At 35.6% G+C, this 24572-nt stretch overlaps 3 protein-coding genes across 3 annotated transcripts in view; 2 read left to right on the top strand and 1 right to left on the bottom strand.

Moving 5' to 3' along the window:
- Positions 1-938: 938 nt before the first annotated feature.
- LOC121727037 (centrosomal protein 20) lies at positions 939-2688 on the bottom strand. Its single transcript, XM_042114715.1, has 3 exons — positions 2478-2688; positions 1474-1677; positions 939-1139 (listed from the first exon to the last, which is right to left on the bottom strand). The coding sequence occupies exons 1-3, from the start codon at positions 2571-2573 to the stop codon at positions 1023-1025; spliced, it is 417 nt and encodes a 138-aa protein (XP_041970649.1). The 5' UTR covers positions 2574-2688; the 3' UTR covers positions 939-1022.
- Positions 2689-7818: 5130 nt separating this feature from the next.
- LOC121727035 (acid sphingomyelinase-like phosphodiesterase 3a) overlaps positions 7819-24572 on the top strand; it is an 87980-nt gene continuing 71226 nt past the window's right edge. The window contains exon 1 of the mRNA XM_042114714.1: positions 7819-7928. The gene's annotated coding sequence lies outside the window, so the exon portion shown is untranslated. The remainder of the gene's footprint in view (positions 7929-24572) is intronic.
- LOC121727129 (major antigen-like) lies at positions 23530-24126 on the top strand. The gene has a single exon (XM_042114808.1). The coding sequence runs from the start codon at positions 23530-23532 to the stop codon at positions 24124-24126; it is 597 nt and encodes a 198-aa protein (XP_041970742.1).

The following is a 24572-nucleotide window of genomic DNA, read 5'->3' as shown; positions in this document are numbered from 1 at the left end:
AATTATATTGTTTAATATAAGAGATTTCGAGCGAGTCCCTCTGGCCCCGAGCTCCAGTCGCCTACGTGGCTATTAATAAAATCTTTATAACACTTCGTATTTACTGAAAGCACCATTATTCAATTACAAGACACTATGGTCGAAAATGTGGGATGAGTCACAAAAAATGTAGTTGAAATAATAATTACTTATGTACTATACAACTTTAAGGTGGCTCGACGATACTGGACTGATTTCATATTACAATAGCTACTATAATATTATGTTCTATCTGACCGTTATCTACTATAACAACGACCTGTTTGGTTGATGATCCTATCAATGCACCTCCAATACCTACCACCTTATATACCCTAGGGAAGTTTTTAGAGTTTTTTTTTCAATATTAATAATAATTATTGTACACATATATTATACAAATGTACAGATGCAAAGTTATTGCATTCTCTGAGGCTTCAGTTTTGAAACCAGCGGGCAGCGGGGCGGGGGCGGCGCGGCTCGTAACAATGTACAGATTTATATGGATAAGCCGTCTAGTATGCCGTGCGCCTGCGCCACTCGGTTTTCGGGGCCTGTCCATATAAATCCGCCCCGCTGCCCGCTGCTTTCGAGACTGAAGCCTAATAGCAACAGTACCCCTAAACTCAATAAATACAGTTTTTCCGTATGCTCAGACTCGCCTTTCACCAAAGAGCTCCGAAGTCGTATAGAAATCTTAAAGTTTTGCGTAGCCTAATGAGTTTAGCATTTATAGTACAAAGCTTTCAAACTCGTCTCGCGTTTACTTCCTACGACTTTATATGATCATAATTGAATGTAAAAGTTTATTTCTGTATTTCAATGTCTATTTTACTTAATAAATTATGATTTCATTGAAATGATATTTTACTAGTACCTGTACGCTTCAGCGTACTCTTTACTTAATTAAACTAAAAGCAACACTTATGTATTTTATTTATCAAGAAATATTTTTATTACATCGGTATTAGGAATATAAAAGAGGGAAATATAAAAGTGAATTATTACTTTGTATCGTTTTTCACTTTGCTGATCTTCCGTTTTATGCGCTCCGTGTATGCGGCGATAATATTTGATAGCAGCGGTAATGCTGATGATTTTTCGTCGTCCTTCACTCCTACCTGAGGAGAAAATGTCACTTTTACATTCGATTTTTACGATTTTCCACTAGAGTTTAATTGAAACTGTATGCTAGGTATTTGGGAAGTACCAAACTTGTGCTTTATATACTATCCAGCTCAAAGTGATGATTTGGTAGTTTTACTTGAAAAACAAAAATGAATAAAACAAGATACATTTTAATACAATGCCAGATTTGGCACACATAAAGATGAGAGGAAGCACTGAAATCAGTTATTAATTTTTAAAGATAGAATTATACTGCTAAGAAAAACACACTACTGGTAAAAACATCAAAGTTGCACACTAGTGAAGTATAAAATACTATGATTTTACCTCCGCACACAACTCTGCTCTGCTCTTATTTGCATCTGGTAAGCTGGCTTCCAAGGTCATGACAGACGCAGTATACAAGTACCCATTCCATTGAAGATACTCTTTGATCAGTTCATTTATTAAATCCACCTCTGCTGGTGGTTTTGGAAAATTCTTACTGCCGTTCAAATTCTCTTGCAGCACTTGAATTATTGTAGATCGGACCTAGAAGTTAACATATTGTTATAAAAGATGAAATGTGTGTATGTTTTTTAGTTTATTTATTTATTAGTTATATTGTAGGTTATATTGTTATTATTTAGTTCATGCATAACTTTTTTTTTTAAATGAAATAAGGGGGCAAACGAGCAAACGGGTCACCTAATGGAAAGCATCTTCCGTCGCCCATGGACACTCGCAGCATCAGAAGAGCTGCAGGTGCGTTGCCGGCCTTTTAAGAGGGAATAGGGTAATAGGGGAGGGTAGGGATGGGAAGGGAACCCAATAGGGGAGGGTAGGGAAGGAAATAGGGTAGGGCATTGGGCCTCCGGTAAACTCACTCACTCGGCGAAACACAGCGCAAGCGCTGTTTGACGCCAGTTTTCTGTGAGAACGTAGTATTTCTCCGGTCGAGCCGGCCCATTCGTGCCGAATTGAAGAGATTTGATCGAGTTTAGGATCTAAATTAAAACTATTATATTACTGTTTCTTTCGCAAATTTACGGTGCCTGTGAGATACTGTTGCAACTAATTTTATGTTACTACGTTACTACGAATACCTATTTAATATATTATGCACAATGTTCAGAATCTATTAATGTCATATAATTAGAGTTGAAAGTTTCTTATTTTATCCACGTGAACTAGGTTCAAATAGCTATATTTCGTTTGTAGGCGAGGTCAATTATAAAAGTCATTCCTCCAAACCTCTTTGACTAAGCGCCGCTCGCAAAAACTCGGTATAAGCTTCAATAACATTGAATTAATTCCTGGCTCTAAAACGATATTGAATTTGTTTAAATTACCTCAGCCTGAAATTTATTCAGATCACCGCTCTTTTTCAAAAGGTTTTTCATGGCGTCTAAAAGCTCTTTTTCTGATATTGCTTTGTTTTCGTTCATTTTTCGCGGAAATTTAATTATTTCCAAATGAGAAATCCAATACGATAAAGCATCAGCTAAGATGGATCTGTTGATTTAGCGCCGTTTTTGTCGAGGAGATTTCGTAAAAATCACGTCTCAGTTTGATGGATCCGAAGTGTCAATTAACGTCCGACTCGTATTTATTTTTTTAATTGACAATCGAACAAGTTGCCATTATTAAAATTTTCCGATTCCGATGGCGTCGAAATGAAATCCCTAAAGTTAAGTAAATAAAATAAATAATTACTTTTCTATTTTTAGCCAGCAAGGATTCTGTCCAATTACTGGTACCTTTTGAAGAAAACGTTGACGTTATATCGATACACAGATCTCACAAGTTTCTTTGTGTCTGGGTCCTCGAGATCAAAACGATGACTTTTAGATAAGGATCCCACCTAAGGACTGCGACAAAATTCCCAATAATAACTGTAAACACAAGGTTTTCCGTAATATTACTGGCAAAACCCTTAATCTCTCAAGGGGCAGCAGTTCGCCGATAGTTTCTGAGCGAAAATCTTCTTGTTGGGACCCTTTGCATATTTTAATGGTCGGCCGATATGTTAAAACTTAATGCTCATATTTTGTGACGGAAATGATATTTTTTTTGCCTTTCCCGTAATATCAAAAAATCTGCCAAGCTTGAGTCGGACTCGCCCACGAAGAGTTCCGTACCGACTATCGTTGTAGAGCGAAAGTAGGCAAAAGATTGTGATTTTTGTATAGGAGCTCCCCTTAAATATTTATTTTATATTAATTACTAAAATACAAATAATTAAGGATGTTCTGAAAATGTAAAGTGCCTAGCTATTGCCATTATTGATTACTTGGAGCAAAAAAGGCCAAAAAATTACGTTTGTTGTATGGGAAATCTAGCTATAACGGTTCTTGAGATACAGCCTAGAGACAGACAGACATCCGGACAGACATCAAAGTCTTAGTAATAGCGTCCCGTTTTTACCCTTTGGGTACGGAACCCTAACAGATATAAAACTTAAATATTTAATGCCCTGTTAACTTGCAATAATTTGACACACGTAATATAAAATTTCATAATATATTAGTACGTGTTTTGATGAACACGATCTAATTTTATTATTTCTAAGTAAACCACTTGTAATAATTGAAGTAGTAGCGGGTGACTTTCAAATTACAAAAGACAAGAACGGTTCGCGTGATATCGAACAATCCACCAAAATTGCAGCCATTGCAGTCGATATTTCAAAATCAAATTGCTCCCTAAGCGGCGCCAGTATGGAGTAATAAATTGCTTTGTAACCACGTTGAAATATTGTAAAAAATATGCTCGGCTAGATAGTAATGTTGACTATTTATCTTCCGATAAACTGAACATATCGATTAGAAAAGTTTGAATATGGAATAATAGCAAACATTATAGAGGTGTTTTTTACTGAACTTATTATGTTTATTACTACATTTATCGCCATTTTTTTTAGTTGGTTAGTATGAAAAATAATACTTGTATCAGAAGTTTTTTACTAGAGTCCCTAGTGGCAACTTTTAGTACACTCCTCAAGTTCAGATAGAATAGCAGAGCAGCACATAAGTGGGAGAAAAAACATTATTTAATTGATGGTAATTATTATCAGACATATTACTTATATTATCATGTTCAACAATTGTTTATTTTAAAACGAGCTATTCCCGCGATAAGTTCGGACCATCCGCAAGCTTCAAGAGACATTACTTGTGCAATCCTTAACAAATGCTGCGGGCATTATCGTGCTGCAACTATTCTTAGCTTCAAACACCATTTATACGACACGATACGATAATAAAGACGTTTTATTAAGTACTTAGAGCTTTTAAGCCTTTATCGACATCGATATTTAAATGATTTATATTTCTATATACAACGTTTCAAATAGTATTCCGTGCGAACATTTTCCTGCAACGAAAAATAGCTATTTATAAATATTATGGAAATTGGTTCAATAGTTACTATTTCAATAGTTAATTAGTAAACATTTTTTTTATTTTAAAATAAATATTATGTCAGTCTGCTTATGCTTTTAGGAGAAACTCTATTACTTTTTACGAAATAATTTTAATATTATATTTCATTACCAAAAAAAAAATACAAAATATTAATTTTAGGCATAATTTTATAAACAAAGTCTACAGTAACAGTATTTTGGGAATAGCTTTATTACAGGCCGTATACAATGTAACATTGTAAAGTCAGTTAGCGTATATCGAGTGTTGTAAACAGCGCGTCGGACAAATTACAGCGCGCGGGTGAGCGACGTGCATTTGTTCCCATTGATCCAGGCTCGCCTGAAGTCTGAACCTAATCTAGATTTACTCGCGATCATTTCCTACATATTTCTGTTTCAAACTCCCATTCGATAGCTATTCAGATTCTAGGAAATATGCGTCGTTATTTCGTAAGAGGAAGTTTTAGTTTAGTAGACTGTTCCTATTACCAAGTAACTATAATTGGTACTTAATAAGATCTACATTGTGTGTAGACGTTATTATTATGCAATGGATTCTTGGTGTCTTTCATGCGAGTTATAAAACGTATCAGATAAGGATTAAACAACCATTATTATTATCACCATTTATCACCAACTACTAACATTATAAATGCGAAAATGTGTCGATCTGTCCGCTACCTCTTCACGCCCAAACTGCTGAACCGATTTTGCTAGATATACAGATCCATACGTAATAAATGCAAAAGTGTGTCTGTCTGTCTGTGACCTCTTCACGTCCAAACAGGTTCCTTCGCCTTATACGAATTTTAGTGCAACAGTAGCGGGCGTTATCACTGTGGATCTTTTTATTTGTAAGGGTGTTAAAGTTTTCACATACATCATATAATAATATAATATTACTTATTTATGATTAAACATTTAGGTAACCAATGTAACAATAAAGCCCTACAACAATTAATAAATAACAAAAATTAATATAACATATTTCGCTGACGATATTCTCTCACAAAAAGATTTTATTTATCATCATAAAATCTCGAAGCATTGTACGTTCACATCTCGTAACAATACAAAGTAAAATATGTATGAAACGTGTATCCCCTTATTATAAATGTTAAAATACACGTTGGAATTTAATGCTTTGTGAAGGAATCAAGTGGGCTCACGGCGCGGGAACAAAAGTTATGAAGATTTCAGCTTTTTCATAAAGCGCCTGTCGTGTGAGACGTAATGAAACTAAATATGACTGCTATTACGTTATTTTACATAATGTCGTTATTAATATGGCGAAAAAAGGAAAAATGGGCAAGTACGACACAGAATAATGTGCAAGGGTTCTATGCCGACCAAATGGCAAGATGGATATTGTAGCTTAGTGATATATAATATAATATCTATGGACGCTTCACACCACGTCAGTCTGGCCCCGTGCTAAATACCTGAAGGACTTGTGTTACGGGCACCAGACAACGGAAATATATTTAATACTTTTTATTCTATACATATATATAAGATTTTTATTATATGATACACATATTTAATACACATCCATGACCCAGGAACGTTGAAAACTTTTTGTTCCGTCGGCGGGATTCGAACCCGCAACCCCCGGCTTGAGCTACCGACAGCCCACCAACTGTGCCACAGAGGTCGTCAGTAAGAGTCCTGTTTTAGCCTTTGCGGAACCCTTAGTACCTGCAATGTATTTTAAATTACAGATGACACACCATGCCAAAATTCCATCGCGTATGACAGAAATAGGACGACTCTATGTAATAATTACTTACTCAAAGGTTAGAAATATCAAAATTAACTGATAATTAACATTAAAGATTATGGTCATCAGAAGTGAGGGTAGTTAAATAAAAAATATATAGACGATAGAATATGTTTATTGTCGGTCCAAGGCCCTACCACTGGTTCAGTGACCTTCCCACCGAGAAGAACCAGCAAGAAACTCGGTGGGTCTAAATATTCTTTTCAACAGTATAAATTACAATACAAAACACAGTACACACAACAATCAAGTCACTAACAATAATAGCAAAGGCATAACCAATAATCAAATAACATTTAAGTAATATTATCCACCTAACAAACACAAAGCAACACAAATACAATAAAATATGGCGGATAATAATTACAATAGAAAAGTACTTAACTCACTGTTCAGCCGTCTCCAAGTCACCAGGGAAAGTGACCCAATTACGACTTTCTATGGCTTATATATCCCGGGTTTGGCTTTGACCAGGGGATATTTCCATCTATTGGCTAAACCCATTGACCAATCAAAAACAAGTCAATATTATGTCTTGTATGATATTTTAATTATTTAATATTATTTTAATTTGACCGGAAATATTCCCTTTATCCAATCAGCCAACCATAACATTTCTATTGGTTATTAGATAATAGTCCACAAAACGTTTTATTTCTCATTTAAGTATTTATGTTCGAAATATCCCAGATATTTCGAACAATACATTTATAACATATTATATTTAATTGAAACAACAATATAAAAAACAACTAACTGAAATAAACATTAAGTGTCGATAATTAGATAAATAAGTATCTAAATGAACCAAAACTTCCTTATGTTTCACAGATAATAATCATTTTTATCTACTTCGAGGTGCATATTTCACAGATAACAAATACTTTCATCTTCTTCGAGGTACAGCTAAATAACCTAGTTATTTGCCACATTTTTGATAACCTTACTTTTCAAATTATTGTAATTTCTTTATTCCTTTGTTTAATTGTTACTATTATAATCTCAATTCTATATTGTTATTTCATTTTCTAACACGTACGTATTGTATGAGTTTGACTTTGCGCAATTTCCTCCGCGGAACTTCGGCATAGTTTGTTTTTAAGGCCTGTTTCACCAGTTTCTGATAAAGTGCCGAATATGCTATTCACAACTTTTTTAACAGATTTTCCATACTTCATCTGTCAAGTTAAGTGATGGATAGCCTATTCGGCACTTATCAGGAAGTGGTGAAATAGGCTCTTAAACTCGAATAGTAAGCCCTAAAAAGAAGCTATCTCAGCCAATACCAGACTCACTCAAATAAACAGACCAATACATTTGATAAGCTACGGTTGCTACGAGGTTGCTACGCTACAACACTACGAATTCGTAGACCCTAGACTCTACGAGACGCCCTACGAGTACAATGCAGCGCGAAATGTTGCACCCGGGCTGTACAGGCGAGCACAAAAGTTGTAACGACCGCGCGCAGTTAGCCACCGACCTTCGTACTGAGCGGACGCGCGCGTAGTGACAGTGAAATGAACGAGTGCTCCAAACTTGTGATTAAATTTCTCTGGACATGTTATGAGTGATTTCGTCACTTCTGAGTTTGTTTAGGTAAGTTTTAGTATAGTTTTATTGAAATCATGACCTGCGTCTATAGATTGATTAAAAGTTCGCTTCCGGTTATTTGAGGTTATTAAAACTTTTTTCTACTTTGCCTGTTTTTTTTATTAGGACATAATCTAAACATTATAATATCATATTTTTCCAAGGTTATCTTACATTTTATAATGTGTATCTGTCTTAAAATATCAAAATTTTACTAAATTTATAGTTTAGTTTCATATCTTTTTATCGTGTAAAATAAAAGGTAAAATTTAATTATAGTAAATTTAGATCTTGTAAGGTTATATACATTGAGGGTTAAAATTCCAGGAAGCACAGTGCTTATCCGTAAGGTCTAGGAAATATCTTCAGAATTATCACCTTGTGGCGCGGTTTCAAAATTGTTTCAATTTCCATGTAGGTATATTATTTATATTTATATATTCCATATATTATGTTAGGTATATTTTACTAAATCTGTTGAAGAGTGTTATGACATTATGTGTTTATTATATTTTTACGTCCCCAACCCCCATTAAACTGACTATACTTAAATATTTCTCGATATGTTATTACTTATTATAGTCTAGTCGCGATATGTTATTAAAAAAATACCAATAGAATTTTTTATTGATTTTTTTATTGAATGCCGTTTAACTCACGAAAATGTAATGTGCGGCATAGTTGTAATTGTTAATCGCTCTAATAATTTACTTCAAGCTTTGAATACTATGCAGCAACTTCTATCAGGTGAAATATGATATGCCTTCCTATGATAGTATGTTTAGTGGTTAAGCTTTGTCGGCGTCTTGCCTTTTCCACGGTTCGATTTAAGGCTGGTTTTATCGTTGAGCGTTTCTGCAGCGCCATTGGAGCGCCGCGCGTTCGAAGGTGTACGAACGGACGTACGGCGCTGCTCAAACGCGCGACTTTGAAACGCAACTACACTACATCTTCGAACGCGCGGCGCTCCAACGGCGCTGCCGAAACGCATAACAATAAAACCAGCCTAAAATCGTTCGCGCCACCGAGCGGCTCGACCGTTATTCGACGAGATTACAAGCAATTGTATTACAGGTCTACCAGGATCTCATGGCGAATTTGGATGGGAGATTTTCTAAAAACATCCTTGATCATTGGATATTACTTTACATTTGCATGTATCACACACATAATCAGTTGCTATAAGAAAAAAAAAGTACCTATCAAACGTTTTGCTACAATTTCTCCAGTATTGGTAGCATCAATTTCTTTTTCCCTTTTTTGTCATCAGATCCTGGTGTCTACCAGGATCTGATGACAAAATAATATATTTGCTTGTGATTTCGTGGTATAGTGCGCAAACCGCTCGGTCACGCGTACCTAGATATAAATTGGGCCTAATAGAAGTACTAAAGAAGCTAATAACTATAAAATGTCTGCTTGCCTTTGTTTAGCATGAAATGATCACAATTATTTAATACTTACAAGCTAATACTGTACCCCGCGGTACTACCAGCTAAAATTAATGTGATTTACGATAACATGTTTTTCTGCAGTAAAATGGAGCCTATGTGTTAATCCAGGATGTCAGCTAACTCTATGCCTTTTCAATTTTCATCAAAATCACTTCAGCCGTTTAGACGTGAAGTAACAAACATAACAAACATACAAACTCAACGCATTCCTACTCCTACTTCTTACTCCTCCTATCTTCTTCTGATTAATTTCGTTGCGGGTCCCAAGACAGCTTTAGCATGTCCCTCGGGCTCCCTGAGATCATATCAAAGGGTTTTCGTGGTTTGAATACCGCTGTCGATCCTGGCGACACAGGAGATACAGTGGTGGGAATGTGTGGTGGGCCAAAGCCCGATTAATAAAACTCAACGCATTTATGACATTATAAGTATGATAATGTGATCTGTGTCAGTTTTACCAGCGACTGTTGCGACTACCAAAAGTAAAAAAATATATATATATGTAATAAAATTATGCGTTTTAAAATGTAATATTTAACAAACATTATTCTGATAAGTTAAGTAATAAATATCCCTGTAATTACATCATGAGGTGTGGCGTGAGAAACATGTTTTTATTTTAACATTTTATAATTTTAGCAATTAGATGTAGCGTCATAATTAACTGTTAGTGATTAGGTGAGCCCTAGATAGTAATAACGTTGTTGTCGAGGGATTAAACACTAATTTAAAACTATGGTTCTGACTCATACACAATTAAGCAATTTTACACACTTTGGGTTTAGAATTTATGTTACATTTTTATTTATTTAAGATGGCGGGTTTGACACCGATGGATTAAAACTTAAAAGCTTTCAGTCTTCGTGGGACTTGGAAGCATAGTACATTTATGCTATTATGTGATTATGCCATATATTATAATTTGACTATGTTATTATTACTTACATATTTCCACACAAACTCATTGAGCATTAATTAGATTGACTACTTAATAAGCGTTCGATAAAATAAAGTCGACATTAGACTCATGTCATGTCAATTCCAAACATTTTAGATAAATAAAAAAAAAAATATATATATATATATATATATATATATATATATATATATATATATATATATATATATATATATATATATATATATATATATATATATATATATATATATATATATATATATATATATATATATTTTTTTTATATATATATAATATTATAGATAAACAAATTTCAATAACAATAAAGTAAATAATTAGTGTTAAAAATTGAAATAGGTTTAAAAAACCAATCATATAATATTTTGATAGAACAAAAAGTTAATAACGATAACTGTTTAGTTAATGAAATCAAACAGTTAACTCTTTCTTTTAAAGATATTAAAGTAATTACCATTTAGTCTTATCCTGCACATAATCCTTTAATGAATCTCAGTGCCAATGCTCAGTGAGGATTTAGAAACGATTCTTGGCTAAGCGGTTCTCCTTTGATGCCATTAACCTGAACACTTTACCGCAAAAAATTCTGACGCGACAAAAATGTTGATAAAGGTTGAGGAGGCATTAAAGATCTTTATTACTATCATAATTTTCATGAAACCGTCGCGGTTATGGACGATGATTATCATTTATAATTAAATAAGCTGAGGAATATTTGGGAATAAAGTTTTGAAAATGTAATAGAATTTATGGAGAACCTCTTTTTATAAAGAAGTTTTAGTCATAATACTGCGAGTATGCGGTGAAGTGTTCAGGCTAAATAGAAAATAACTAACACTTTCAATCATAAATCACAATATAACTTTAAATACGAGTATACCGAGAAAATTTATTTTTTACTAGCTGTTGCCCGCGTCCGCGTGGACTTCAGTTTATAGCGCGCGATGTCAACAAAATTGGTGTCAAAAGCTTTTATAAAAAAAACCCTGGTACCTCTTAAATCAAAACAGCTGTGCAGTGTGCACATAATATTTCATTTTTTAAAATTAAACTTTATATTTTATGCCAAATTTCAAAGCTTATTTATCCCCCTAATTGCACAACTTTACCCATAAACTATTTATCATTGATAGGTTTAAGGTTATGTCACTGCATAGATAAAGTACTGAGTTATTTAACATAAAAGAGTAATAACAATCGAAAAAAAATCGAAACTCGAATGTAAGATGATACCACCTCTTATAAAAAGAAGTCTGGGCAAGCGTCACCGCGATGTAGGAAACGCACGGCGTCATCTATTATGAATTTTTGGAACTAACTTAATTTGAACAAATTTAGGCATTTTCACCCCCTTACAACCCTTTTTTCCAGTAAAAAAGTAGCCTATGTCCTTTCTCAGGCTTTAGACTATCTGTATACAAAATTTCATTACAATCGGTTCGGTAGTTTTGGCGTGAAAGCGAGACAGACAGACAAACAGAGATACTTTCGCATTTATAATATTAGTATAGATTATATCGCCACTTCAAAAACTGATTACTCCGACAGAGATAAGATCTGTGATCAGTTTAAAAACTAGTAATGTGTTTAGCAATGCGGTATAATTATAGAAACAGATATAAAATCTAAAACTCCCATGTCATGAAAGCTTGTAATTAGTACAAATTTCAATAATTATTATTGTACGCTTATAGTAATTGTATCAACTGTCATGTAGCTACTACACAAAACAAGTATCAAATCGTAAGCACATAATCGTGTCTCACATCCACTCGTAAGTTATTATAATGATGTAATCGGATAGTCTTAACACTCAAACTGGGGAACTCATACAAACAATTCCCTCGTAAAGACATTCTGGTGTTGTGTTTGTTAGATCAAAGCGAGATAAAGGAGCCCAAATAGAAACGAATTATTGTTACCGAATAATCCTTAGTATCTCACAAGTCGATGTTTATTTTCCATACTGCTAGATAGGTATTATTATAATTGTATGTGTAAGTTATTAAAATCATATGATTCTGAACCAAACTTATTAACAAATTGTAAAATTTACGGTAAACTGTGAATTTCACTTAATTTGTACGATAATATGTATACCTACAATATTACGTGTATAGTCCGTGCAATCCACTAAGACGCGCCCCACTATTCCTCCTAATCGTTTATAGTATATGTGTGCAAGCTTTCGCTAATGTTTGAGTGTTATCGGTACACACTAATTACCTATGAGTACACGCGCACACTATAAATTAAGAAAAAGCGTCACGGTCAAAGGGAAAGACCCAAAAAGTGGTGCGGCGCGTCTTCGTGGATTGCACGGACTATAGGTATATATTCATTTTTATTTCATAAATTATTCATAATAATATGTATGTAGGTGTCAAAATGAGATTTGGTAGGTCATTAAATATAATATTAGAATATTGAAGATAAATTGAACACATTAAGCAGCAGTTTATACACAGTTCATATTTTTTTCAATTACAATCACCTCCTTTATCTGGTATCTTCTTTCTATTCTTAAAAGAAAAACAAAAAAGGCAGAATAAGACTATACGAATACACTAGCAGAATGTTCAAGGTTACATTTTTTATCTGGGGTGCTTGTTATGTAAATAAGCCGCTTATTGGCGTAAATCTTTGGAGGAGGCGAGAAATTGCACAAAAAACACGTGTTGAATAAATTTTTTGCCAATTAACATGCTGTTATAACGTTTTTTGTGGAACTTTGTCATTTTATACGCGGGAGAGCCATGTTTCGGCACGAATGGGCCGGCTCAGCCGGATAAATACCACGTTCTCACAGAAAACCGACGTGAAACAGCGCTTGCGCTGTGTTTCGCCGAGTGAGTGAGTTTACCGGAGGCCCAATCCCCTAACCCCTACCCTATTCCCTTCCCTACCCTCAACTATTCCCTTCCCTTCCCTTCCCTACCCTCCCCTATTACCCTATTCCCTCTTAAAAGGCCGGCAACGCACTTGCAGCTCTTCTGATGCTGCGAGTGTCCATGGGCGACGGAAGTTGCTTTCCATCAGGTGACCCATTTGCTCGTATACCCCCTTATTTCATAAAAAAAAAAAATTGGAGTATACTTACTGTAATTTACTACTTCCTTTTGTAATTTGGTTGAATCTTTTGAATGAAACTTTGTATGTGATATTTCTTTTGTAAAAAAAAAATAATAATAATAGAATTACCAAAAAATAATATAGATTTTATAGGAAACACAGATATTTCAGTGAGTTTGTCACTGTCTGAAGTCACTTCAGAATGCGAGTTGACTACTGATTTAGATGTGGAGGTAACCACAATCAGCGCCACAATCATCAATCATGCACCGCGCAATCGAAGTCTCTGAGAACGGCAAGGTATACACGACATCTATGACGTTAGTGGGGCTTTGGCCTGACCGAACATGCTATCTTGCCCGGTCAAAAGATCTTCCTTTGAGGCGCCCAACCATCTTCCCACAAACTTGAAAAGCATGTGGGAAGATTAAAATTTTTTTCTCTGAGAACGGCAAGGTGTACACGACGTCTAATGCTAAGTACTCACATACGGTTTTGCTCGATAGTTTTACTCGAAATCGAACAAAAACCACCGTGTGGACCGCAAAATTCACAGTTCGAAGGCATCGAGCCAGTTTGAAGGCTCGAATCGAGCCGGCTTGACAAAGTTTTTGACACTAGTTTTTATTATTCGTAGCTAATTTCATTCGAACTGGAGTAAAAGTATCGAGCAATGCTGAATGTGTGGACGAAAGCCCGAGCTTTCTTAGCCCGAGATTTTTACTCTGTATCATTAAGTGATTGCTCGATCGAGCAAAACCGTATGTTACTCACATACGGTGACGTTAGTGGGGCTTTGGCCTGACCGAATATGCTTTCTTGCCCTGTCGAAAGATCTTCCTTTGAGGCGCCTAATCGTCTTCCCACAAACTTGAAAAGCATGTAGTTAGAGTTCCCTAGAACAACATTTTTTTGATTACTATTATGCTAACTTTTTATGAGTAGCTTCATTTTGATAAGATAAATAACATTTTTATCTGCGAAAAATCTCGAAAGTGGTAGGCTAACAGAGATATAAAGGATTTTATACTTTGATTTGATGGTCCTAAAGTATGGATTGTTCTATTTGTAGGACAATATTACTCTTAAATTTTATAACTAATAATCTATCAATATACAAAAAATCAGCTGGTTAGGGTTCCGTTTTAGGGTTCTATAATCAACAAAACTTGGTTGAATACGGAAAAATTAAGTCTTCCCAATTAGTCAGGGTGCCCTTGACTAATGTGGGAAAACTCTTTTTTTTTTGTTCGAGTGCTGCGGGAAGCATTGGCCACACTAGCCCACTAGTCTTCAATTCAACATAGAATTAAAACGGGGATTATGCATTAAACAAGCTGGCTCCGGCTGACGTTTTGACGGCACGCTATAATTTTAGCACCACGTGCTGCCCGGCTGACATAATGCACAATTTATTACACTACATTATTGTGCTAGTTTTTAGTTAATTATACAATAATACTAGTCGGCAAACGTTGTTTTGCCATTATTTATACGTTGTGTATGTAACAAACGTTGATGATACTCCTTAAGAGGATACACCAGGGGCTAGAGAAATGAAAAAAAAGAACGTGTAATATCTATAGCTGTCTCCCTTACCTCAAGCCTATACCGCAGAACGCGATAGAGACAACTGCAGAAAATCCAGAAAATCAACGATTCGTTGTCCCCTGATTCCTTCTCCAAAACTTAACCGATTTAAGTACTTTTCTCATTAAAGAATAAAAAAAGGCTTGAGCTGTGTTCCTATGTTTTGCTTTTTTTTCGTATAATCTAGCCAAATCTGTTTTCTGGACGTTTGAACACAGCGGAAAATCTGGCCATTTTTTTGAGTTTTTGAACGTTCATATCTTATTTAATAATTAAATTATGAAAAAAAAGAAAACATAGGGACAATGTATTGGCCGTAGATATTCAGAATAAAAAAAATATAACTCTACTAGCATTATCCAGGGAGGAAACAGGGGACAACGTTTGTATGGAAAAAAGGGCGGTGTGGACTCCTCTTAAAGAACCTCCAACTTTCAAACTTCGATATCGCCGTGATTAGCTTTGTCCACACTGTGCCTTTTTCTGTCCGTCAAGGGCATGCGTTATAGCGCAGTCAACAGCGAACGTGAGGCATGCCCGCGACGCATGCCCTCTGACCGTATCCAAAAAACAGAAATGATATTTTTTTTAAAATGAAATAAGGGGGGCAAACGAGCAAACGGGTAACCTGATGGAAAGCAACTTCCGTCGCCCATGTACACTCGCAGCATCAGAAGAGCTGCAGGTGCGTTGCCGGCCTTTTAAGATGGAATAGGGTAATAAGGGAGGGTAGGGATGGAAAGGGAAGGGAATAGGGGAGGGTAGGGGAGGGATTAGGGTAGGGGATTGGGCCTCCGGTAAACAATGTTGGCATTGCGTTCGTGCAATTGACGCATTCAATTATTGAATGCGCCAAAACGAAAGGTGAATGAAAGAAGATGACGAAAATTGAAGACGAAAGCGCATAGTGTGGACATAGCTATTGGGCACTGTTTGGTCCGTCTTAATGTTATTTATTCCGAAATAAAAATGGCTGTTCGCCTACTAGCCCGACTATAATTAGACTCACCCGGTAAGCACACAAAACATCAAAATCGGCAAGTTGCATCTAAATTGAGGATGATTTCTCAATTTAGATGCAACAGTTTTGTTTAGGTATTGTTGATACAATACCTAAACAATACTATGACTCTAACAATCACATGGAATGTTCTTATATGTGTGTGGTTGTTCATTCTAAAAACGTGCTAGGTAAGGAAATGTCCTCATGTCACCTAAAAGAAAAGCATCGGGTTACGTTCCGAGAATGCTGGCAAAAGTGAAAGCAGAGCAGACATAATATAATATTTTCTTTGCTGGCAGAAAGATACGAACACAATATTGTTACTGTCTCTCCTACTCTGCCCCCGCCCTAAGAATTACTCCCAGACGATCTCTGTGGCTCAGTTGGTGAGCAAGTTGGTAGCTCAAGCGGGGGTGCGGGTTCGAATCCCGCCGACGGAATAAAAAGTTCTCAATATTCCTGGGTCTTAGATGTATATTAAAACATATGTATAATACAATAAAAATCTTAAATATATGTAATATGTACAGTACTATAGTGTAAAAGTATTAAATATATTTCCGTAGTCTGGTACCCGTAAAACAAGCCTTCAGGTATCTACTTAGCACGGTGCCGGACTGACGTGGTGTGAAGCGTACATAGATAGTAGATATTATATTATTTATTATATTAAGAATAACGTGCCCCGACGCGAGGTCCCTAAAGAAGCTTCAATATACAGGGTGTAACAAAAATAAGTGATAATACTTTAGGGTGTCTACGTGTTCCTTATAGAGAGTTCACTGTGAGAGTAGGAACGCTGAAAGAAGAAAATTTTTTTTCACTTTTGTATGGGCAAGGGCCCGAGCGTCACGAGTTTCCCCATACAAAAATGAAAAAAAAATTTGGTCTTTCAGCGCTGCTACTTTCACAGTGCACTCTCTACAAGGAACACGTTCACACCCTAAAGTATTATCACTTATTTTTGTTACAACCTGTATACCTAACGCTCTTTCTAACACAATCAGGTGATAAAATGCCATTTGTTTCAAACAAAGATAGTAATAACTGCAATATTGGCCGATTACATACAATAACCGCCTATAATGTGCCATAAATTACGGACCGATAATTTGGCAAAAACTTTTAATAGAAATCCATTAGCGCCTAATAACATAGGAGCGTGCAGTGACTTGGATATTCTTCAATTATTTGTTTTATGGTTAGTTGGGGTAATAGCATAATTTATTTGTTACGAGTTCTATGAACATTTTTTAAATAATATAACAATAGCCTTGATCAAACAGATGATAATATTAATATTTTCTGTTAAAACTGCATTACAATAATTATAATATAGTATGCAGTATGCAGTGACGATCTCCGCTTAGTTGCAGGCCCATGTTGGATGCGAGTAGCAGGAGATCGGTCATCTTGGCGTTCATTGAGAGAGGCCTATGTCCAGCAGTGGACGACTATAGGCTGATATGATGATGATGATGATGCAGTATGCAGTATGCATGAGTAATTAATGTTAATATTTTATCTCAGTAATTCATTTACATTTTTTACGCCACTGCATTCAAAGAAGAGAGAGATATATTTAACCAAAATATTTTATTAAACGTTACCGTTACAAATAGAATCTAATTTACGTCATTAAAAGAATGTTTAATTTACTATCGGATTCAGTTCAAAAGGGGTAAATATCAAAGCACAAAAAACAAACAGGTCATGTTGATCGTGTGCATACAGAAAGCAAACCAATACCAATACCTTGCCTTTTTATTATACAGATTGATTGCAGAGAGATTAATAAATATGCGAAAAGATTTGTTTTCCAATACACTTTTGTTTTGGTGATTACTTATTTTTAATCCAATGTGTGTTTTCGAATATCATCAAACAGGGGGGAATTTAAAGCTCGGTCCAAATTAAATGTGACTTTGCTGTGATATTGGGACCTTGTGATGGGTGAATTTTATGTCGTGACATGATGTCCCTGTAATGCTAAGTACTCACATACGGTTTTACTCGATAGTTTTACTCCAAAGCGAGTAATAATTACTGTGTGGACCGCAAAACTGACAACTCGTCAGTAGTTGTCAGTTTTGCGGTCCACAGCTCGAAGGCTCGCATCGAGCCGCTTGAACGATTGATGGAACCGGATCGAGCCGGATTGACGGAATGAATTAATATACTTATCGATTTAGAATAAAACTATCTAGCAATGCTGAATGTGTGGACGAGAGCCCGAGCCGCGGGTTTTGCTCGACGTTATAGCTCGATCGAGCAAAACCGTATGTGAGTACTTAGCATAACGCCAGGTAACGTTAACAGACATAATAATCTGACGTGGGAGAGTTATACTTCGGCACGAAAGGGCCGGCTTGACCAGAGAAATACCACGGGCTCAAAGAAAACCGGCGTGAAACAGCGCTTGCGCTGTGTTTCGCCGAGTGAGTGAGTTTATCAGAGGCCCAATCCCCTACCCTCCCCTATTCCCTTCCCTACCCTCCCCTATTACTCTATTCCCTCTCAAAAGGCTGGCAATGCACCTGCAGCTCTTCGATGCTGCGAGTGTCCATGGGCGACGGAAGTTGCTCTCCATCATTCGACCCGTTTGCTCGTTTGCCCCCTTATTTCATAAAAAAATATATATTATATCTAGACGACCCCTTATAATAAATTAATAACTCGCAGTTGCATGCGGTATCCGGCGGCAACCGAACATTCAAACTCAAACTCAACATTTTTTATTCAGAATATTTATTTTCAAATATTCTCGGAACGTCGGGGCTACACAGATGCCTACCACCGGTTCGGGAACTAACCCGGCGAAAAGAACCGGCGTAAGAAACTCGCACGGGGCCATCTTTTTCTAAAAATATGGAAAATTACTAGTAATTTATTAATTTTATTTAAGTATATAATTATTATTAATTTTCCACATAGTCTTCACTTTGTCTCTGCCAAATTTTATTACAATCGACACCGTAGTCTTGGAGTCTATTCGATCCAGACAAAGAAACAAACTGTTCAGCTTAACTATACAACGATACAAGATTTTTATAACAACCCGACTAAAAGTTTATTTATTTGCAGACAAATTATTTAATATTATAGTGCTTTTAAATGTTTTTGTTAAATTTACTCGGTTTCAGATATAAGTTGAAACGTGTTTGCACAGCCCTTGAAAAAAAATCTACGAAATTTGTGATACAAAATAAAACAAATACCTTCCTTGAAACGCGAGCATCTTCAATTAAAGCTGATGATATAACAGAATTCACATAATGAGTATTGAAAATTCTAGCCGTACAAAGGAATCCAAAAAACAATGTAAATCCAATAAGGTTTGAAATACCAAAAGAAAATGCCAAACGAAATTAAGCTGGCTTTGTGTTACCAGTGATATTTAGAGCGTTTCGGTCCTCACAATTGTATATTTAAAACGAGAGATATTTTAATAAAGCGACATTTTCCCGTGGTTTTCTTTATTCAATTTGATTTGTAGTTTTGGTACGGGGGTGTGTGGTTATACAGGAAAGTTGTCTATTGCAATCGAATTACGAATATTAATATGCTAATAGTAATCAAAGCATTATAATACATGTCGCAGTTATCTGGTTAAATCTGCTATTTGATTGAATGACTAGCGAATTCATTGAATAAACCCATTTAATTTACAGTTAAAGGCCTGACGAGTTGGCCTTTAGTTTAGACGTTAAGTCCTACACAGTCAACGACTTGGTGAGTTATAAATTATCATTTAGTCATTCAAATAAAATGGTTTCATTCAATAAATTCGCTAGTCATTAAATCAAATAGCAGATTCAACCAGATGACTAGGACATAATATACAAAACGTACTTCATAAGTACTTTTATTAAAAAAAAAACCTATCAGAATAAAAATATCAAGAACATATTCAAAAATTGAAGAAGCTTTATCGATTCAGTTTTTGTTTGAAAGCTGAATTATGTGATTTTTTTGTTTATTATTTCAGCAAGGTTAATAGGCGAAGTAAAAAAAATCTACCATTGATATATCTTACGTATATTGTTGATATATTGACGTTTCGATTACATAGTTAACTATGTAATCGAATGTAAGTGCCTTTACACAGCGCACACGCCGCGATTGCGCGGCGTGCACGTCGCGACAGCGCAGCGTCGTCGCAGCGTGGCGTGGATGCCATTTTGTACACTCGTCTACACAGATTATTATTATATATAGTAGACTCGTCTAGGGAGTGACGTCAGAATCCATTTTGCTGCTGAGTGTCCAAAACGCCGAAGGCAAGCTGCGTGCACGCCACGCAATCGCGGCGTCATCGCGGCGTGTGCGCTGCGCAGTCGTGTCGCTTTTAAATCGCTCGCTAATTGCCAGTGTGATAAGGCCCTTTGTGTTGTATTTTTAGCTTATCTTAGAAACAGTTAATTTCCTCAGCCATTATCGAGTAGCTTGACTTAAAAGGATCATTCTAAGTGGCGTACATAGCCATAGCAAATGGATTGCATTTAGCCCGAAGTATCGACAGTAAAACCTTTTCTCAGTCAAGTCCATTCGATAATTGCATTTAAAGTGAATAATTCTCAAGCGGCGCGGCACGATCCATTATTTTCTTATAGAATAAAATCATTGAAAAACTCACTAAGTTTGAAAAGGGAGAATTATTTGAATAATGGCGTCTGTAAACTGTAGTGTTTCTTTGTAATATTGTAAAACTTACTATCTATCGCACTAGTAGACAATTTTAAGGACCTGTTTCACCACTTTCTGATAAAGTGCCGAATAGATTATTAACAACTTTTTTGACAGATTCTCCATACTTCATCTGTCAAGTTAAGTGGTGGATAGCCTTATCAGGAAGTGGTGAAACAGGCCCTAAAAAAACAAAAATACACTATATCCAGCGCCACTATCATGTCTTTATAGAGAAAAGTCTAAAGTCTTTGAAAAGGAATTTAGGCTCTAAGCTATTGCTAGATTCTAGAGTTAGAATCTAGCTCGTAGAGCCTTTTTTCTTCTACAATAACTTAACACTTTTTTTGGCAAAACGGGCTACTATCTGTAAAAATAATGCCATATCCGACACACACACATTTCTTGCAGACGTTATAAGAAGCCATAGATAAAAATAGACGGGGGGACAGTCGAATACTTCAGAGACAATAAATCCTGGCTCGTCGGGCTCACTGAATTACGTCATACGGTACAGCAAACATGTCCCTCCGACTTCCACGGAGCATTTCTCAACTTGTCAAGGATTTAATAGACTTTTAAAATCTTGGCCTTTGTTCATTTGTTTGTATTTTATTACATACCATTTTAATTTGAATGTTTTGGTGGTTGCTTTTTTAATTTAAACTGTGATCATCGTAATAATAATTGTTACGATAATCACAAATTAAATTTAAAAACGCAAGCAGTATATTGGTAAAAAGTTTTAAATTCATTAAATTAATCAGAAATAATGATGTAAAATATAATAAGGTGTGATTATAATACAGTGTGTTAGTGTAAACACCGTTATCCTTGAAACTATCAAATGAGCCCGTCAAAATGAACAAATTTTTCTATGAGAACAATTCTGGGAACTCAAAAAAGCCGTTTTCATACCCATACGATGCCCGGATCGGCAATTTGTATGGTTATGAAGACGGATTTTTTTTAGTTCCCAGTATTGTTCTCACAGAAAAAGTTGTTCATTTTGACGGGCTCATTTGATGGTTTCAAGGATAACGGTGTTTACATTAACATCTTGTATAGGTCTATTATTAAGCAATCTTTACATTTAAATTAAGAATAACCAAAATTATTTGCTCACGGGCGCAACGCGAAGTTTTTGTGCAAACTTTTTCAAGATCGTCTTTTCTCTCAAGATATGTTTAACCTAAGCGTAATAGGTTTATGATGGTAATTATAATAAATACAATTATAATCGCTCAAGTGAGGTAGGGTAATGAACAAGGATCGTTGAAATTTATTGAGTAATATAAGATAAATATTTCGCGTCGAAACGAGCAGGCATTTTATATTAAGTACCATTCAAAAGAGATTACTTGAAGTGGGTACGTAATTTAATTAAGTTTGCGTACCTTTCAACCATTTATTTATGTAATTGTATTAAAGAAATAAATAAAATATTTAAAGATAAATGTTTACGAGTGCAAAAGGTTTTCCTTATGTACAAAGGCGTATAGAACTAGGATGTTTTTTAATAATACAGCTTTCATTTCATTCAATTTCAATAATAATAATTTATTTTGTAACTTTTCATAAACACGTGCTATAAAATACTAGTACTTGTGCCAAAATGTCATACAATATCAAGACCTCTACGGCGTAGACAGCGTGCTACATCGTAGCAGTATCGCTCGTAGCGGCGGTGTAGCCAAAGGCTTTTGTGTAGGCATGAGACAAGATCCATACTAATATTACAAATGCGAAAACGTGTCTGTCTGTCTGTTACCTCTTCACGCCCAAACTGCTGTACAAATTTTGCTGAAATTTGATATGGAGATGCTTTAAGTCCCGGGAAAGGACATAGTATACTTTTTATCCCGGAAAAATGTGCGATTCCCTCGCAATAAATTTAATTTTGGCGCAACGGAGTTGCGGGCGTCATCTAGTAAATAATAATTATAGTCGGATGTAGGTCATCCAAAATACTAGTCTAACAAAGAATTTTAATAAGTATTAAGGATATTCTTGGGGACAAAACCCAAATGAAGCTCTTCCGATCGAGTAACGAGCAATGCGCGGTTAGGTTTTGAAAGTATATGTCGGCCGACGACTTTTTATGCACCACTTAGCCTGTATATCAGAAACGTTAAAAATGCATAGAATAATTCCAGTAAATCAGAGTGCCTTTCAAGACCTTATCTTTGTGTCAATTAAGGCTTTCAAGAAATGATGATGAATTTATGATATTCAAAACATCCATTTTAATATCTCAACCGCTTTTCAGTTGCGCCATTATCGTGCAATTAGTGGGAAATGATACAGCTGGACACGCGAACTTCGCATTACACCTCCTTCGGTGCAACTTGGATCATGAACACCTAATACAATGATTCTGTATTATACAAGTTTTTATTTGGTCGCTGTGAAGTATTTGTGTATTAGCCCACAAAAATACTTGGTGTTGAGGTATGAATGCAGTCTTGTTCTGAATGATTTGAAGAACAAGCTCTTTTTTTTTTTGATGGCAACACCGAGTGCCTTAGATTACTTCTGTAACAAGTTGAGAATTAAAATTATTTTATGTTGATAAATAAAGATTTACATACATAAAAATATAAAAACAAAGTGAATAACTTCATATAAAATATAAATAGCAAATTTTTTACTTGTTCAACACAGAATAAGTGACAAAAACCGGCAACGATTTCTCGCTTGGCGGCGGACGCCCCAGCGCCATATTTTTTGGACCTGTAATTCAACTGCATCTTAAATTATTGTATGTATAACATTCAATATAACAATAAAGTAGCACCAAAGCACCAAATAGGTATTTCAAGAGCGGCTGTGAACACCGATAGTGCACAATAAACAACATCAAGAATGGCCATGTCGTTACAACGGACTCCGCCACAACATTATCTGTCGGATTCTGACTTGGGAAGGGATCCTGATAGCGACTACATCCCCACAAGAAAACGCAAACATCAGCTAGACTACGACGATGTGCTTAGCGCACTAGAGAACAAACTGGAACAACATCTTAGCACAATGAACGAAAAAATTACTATGAATATTAATAAGTGCGTGTCAACGGCGGTGAGTGTGACCCTAACACAAGAGCTATTAAAGTTAACTGAAACTATTGAGAAACTCAATGTAACTACACAAAATCTTTCGTTGGACAATGTCAAAATAAACAAATCATTGGCAGAGGTGAATGAGCGGCTTCTTGAAACGGAGAAATCCTTACAATTTGCTCATGAGACAGATAAGGACTTGGAGACACGACTTAAATCAATAGAAGAAAAAACTTTCCACCATAATGAGTCCCAAAGATGTTTGATCGAACTCGAGAACAAGATTTCTGCAATGGAACAGCAGGCCAGGCAGTGCAACATTGAGGTTTCAAACCTCCTGGAACGTCGCAGTGAGGACCTACTTCACCTCTTCGAGTGCATATGTAAGGAGATCAATTAGTATCCAGTTAATCTATCTGATGTAGTGTCTATCCACCATGTCCCGCATGCTGACCAAAAGAATCCTCACCCGAAGAATGTTATTGTCAAGCTTACAACAACAGTTATCAGAGATAACATAATCAGTGCTTTTCGCGCCAACAGGGGCTTGAACTCAAATCAATTATCAATTGCTGGTACTCTTCATATTATCTATTTAAATGAACATTTAACTTTAAAAAATAAGCAGCTCTTTCGTCAATGCAAAGACGCATCAAAAAAGCTTAATTACAAGTATGTGGGGATTAAGGCCCTGTATTCCCAGAAACGGACGATTTTCAAGATTTAAAAGTGACAGTAGACACTAAAATATAGTAATTTAAATTCTGAAAAAAATATATGTATTAGTAAAGGATCTAACACAGTGGAATTTATATTCTATTATACAAAATCATGAACTTCACTCGA

Source organism: Aricia agestis, chromosome 5 (assembly GCF_905147365.1).
Source record: "Aricia agestis chromosome 5, ilAriAges1.1, whole genome shotgun sequence".
NCBI classification, from domain to species: domain Eukaryota; kingdom Metazoa; phylum Arthropoda; class Insecta; order Lepidoptera; family Lycaenidae; genus Aricia; species Aricia agestis.
The sequence above is the reverse complement of the archived record's forward strand: the minus strand, read 5'-3'. Positions and strand labels throughout refer to the sequence as shown.

Excerpts from the sequence above, each read along its gene's own strand:
- LOC121727129 (XM_042114808.1), top strand. The coding sequence starts at position 23,530 with ATGGCCATGTCGTTACAACGGACTCCGCCACAACATTATCTGTCGGAT.
- LOC121727037 (XM_042114715.1), bottom strand. The coding sequence starts at position 2,573 with ATGAACGAAAACAAAGCAATATCAGAAAAAGAGCTTTTAGACGCCATG. Across the intron at positions 1,678-2,477 it reads TGAATAAATTTCAGGCTGAG|GTCCGATCTACAATAATTCA; the intron begins GTAATTTAAACA and ends GTTAACTTCTAG. Across the intron at positions 1,140-1,473 it reads GAGCAGAGTTGTGTGCGGAG|GTAGGAGTGAAGGACGACGA; the intron begins GTAAAATCATAG and ends TTTTCTCCTCAG.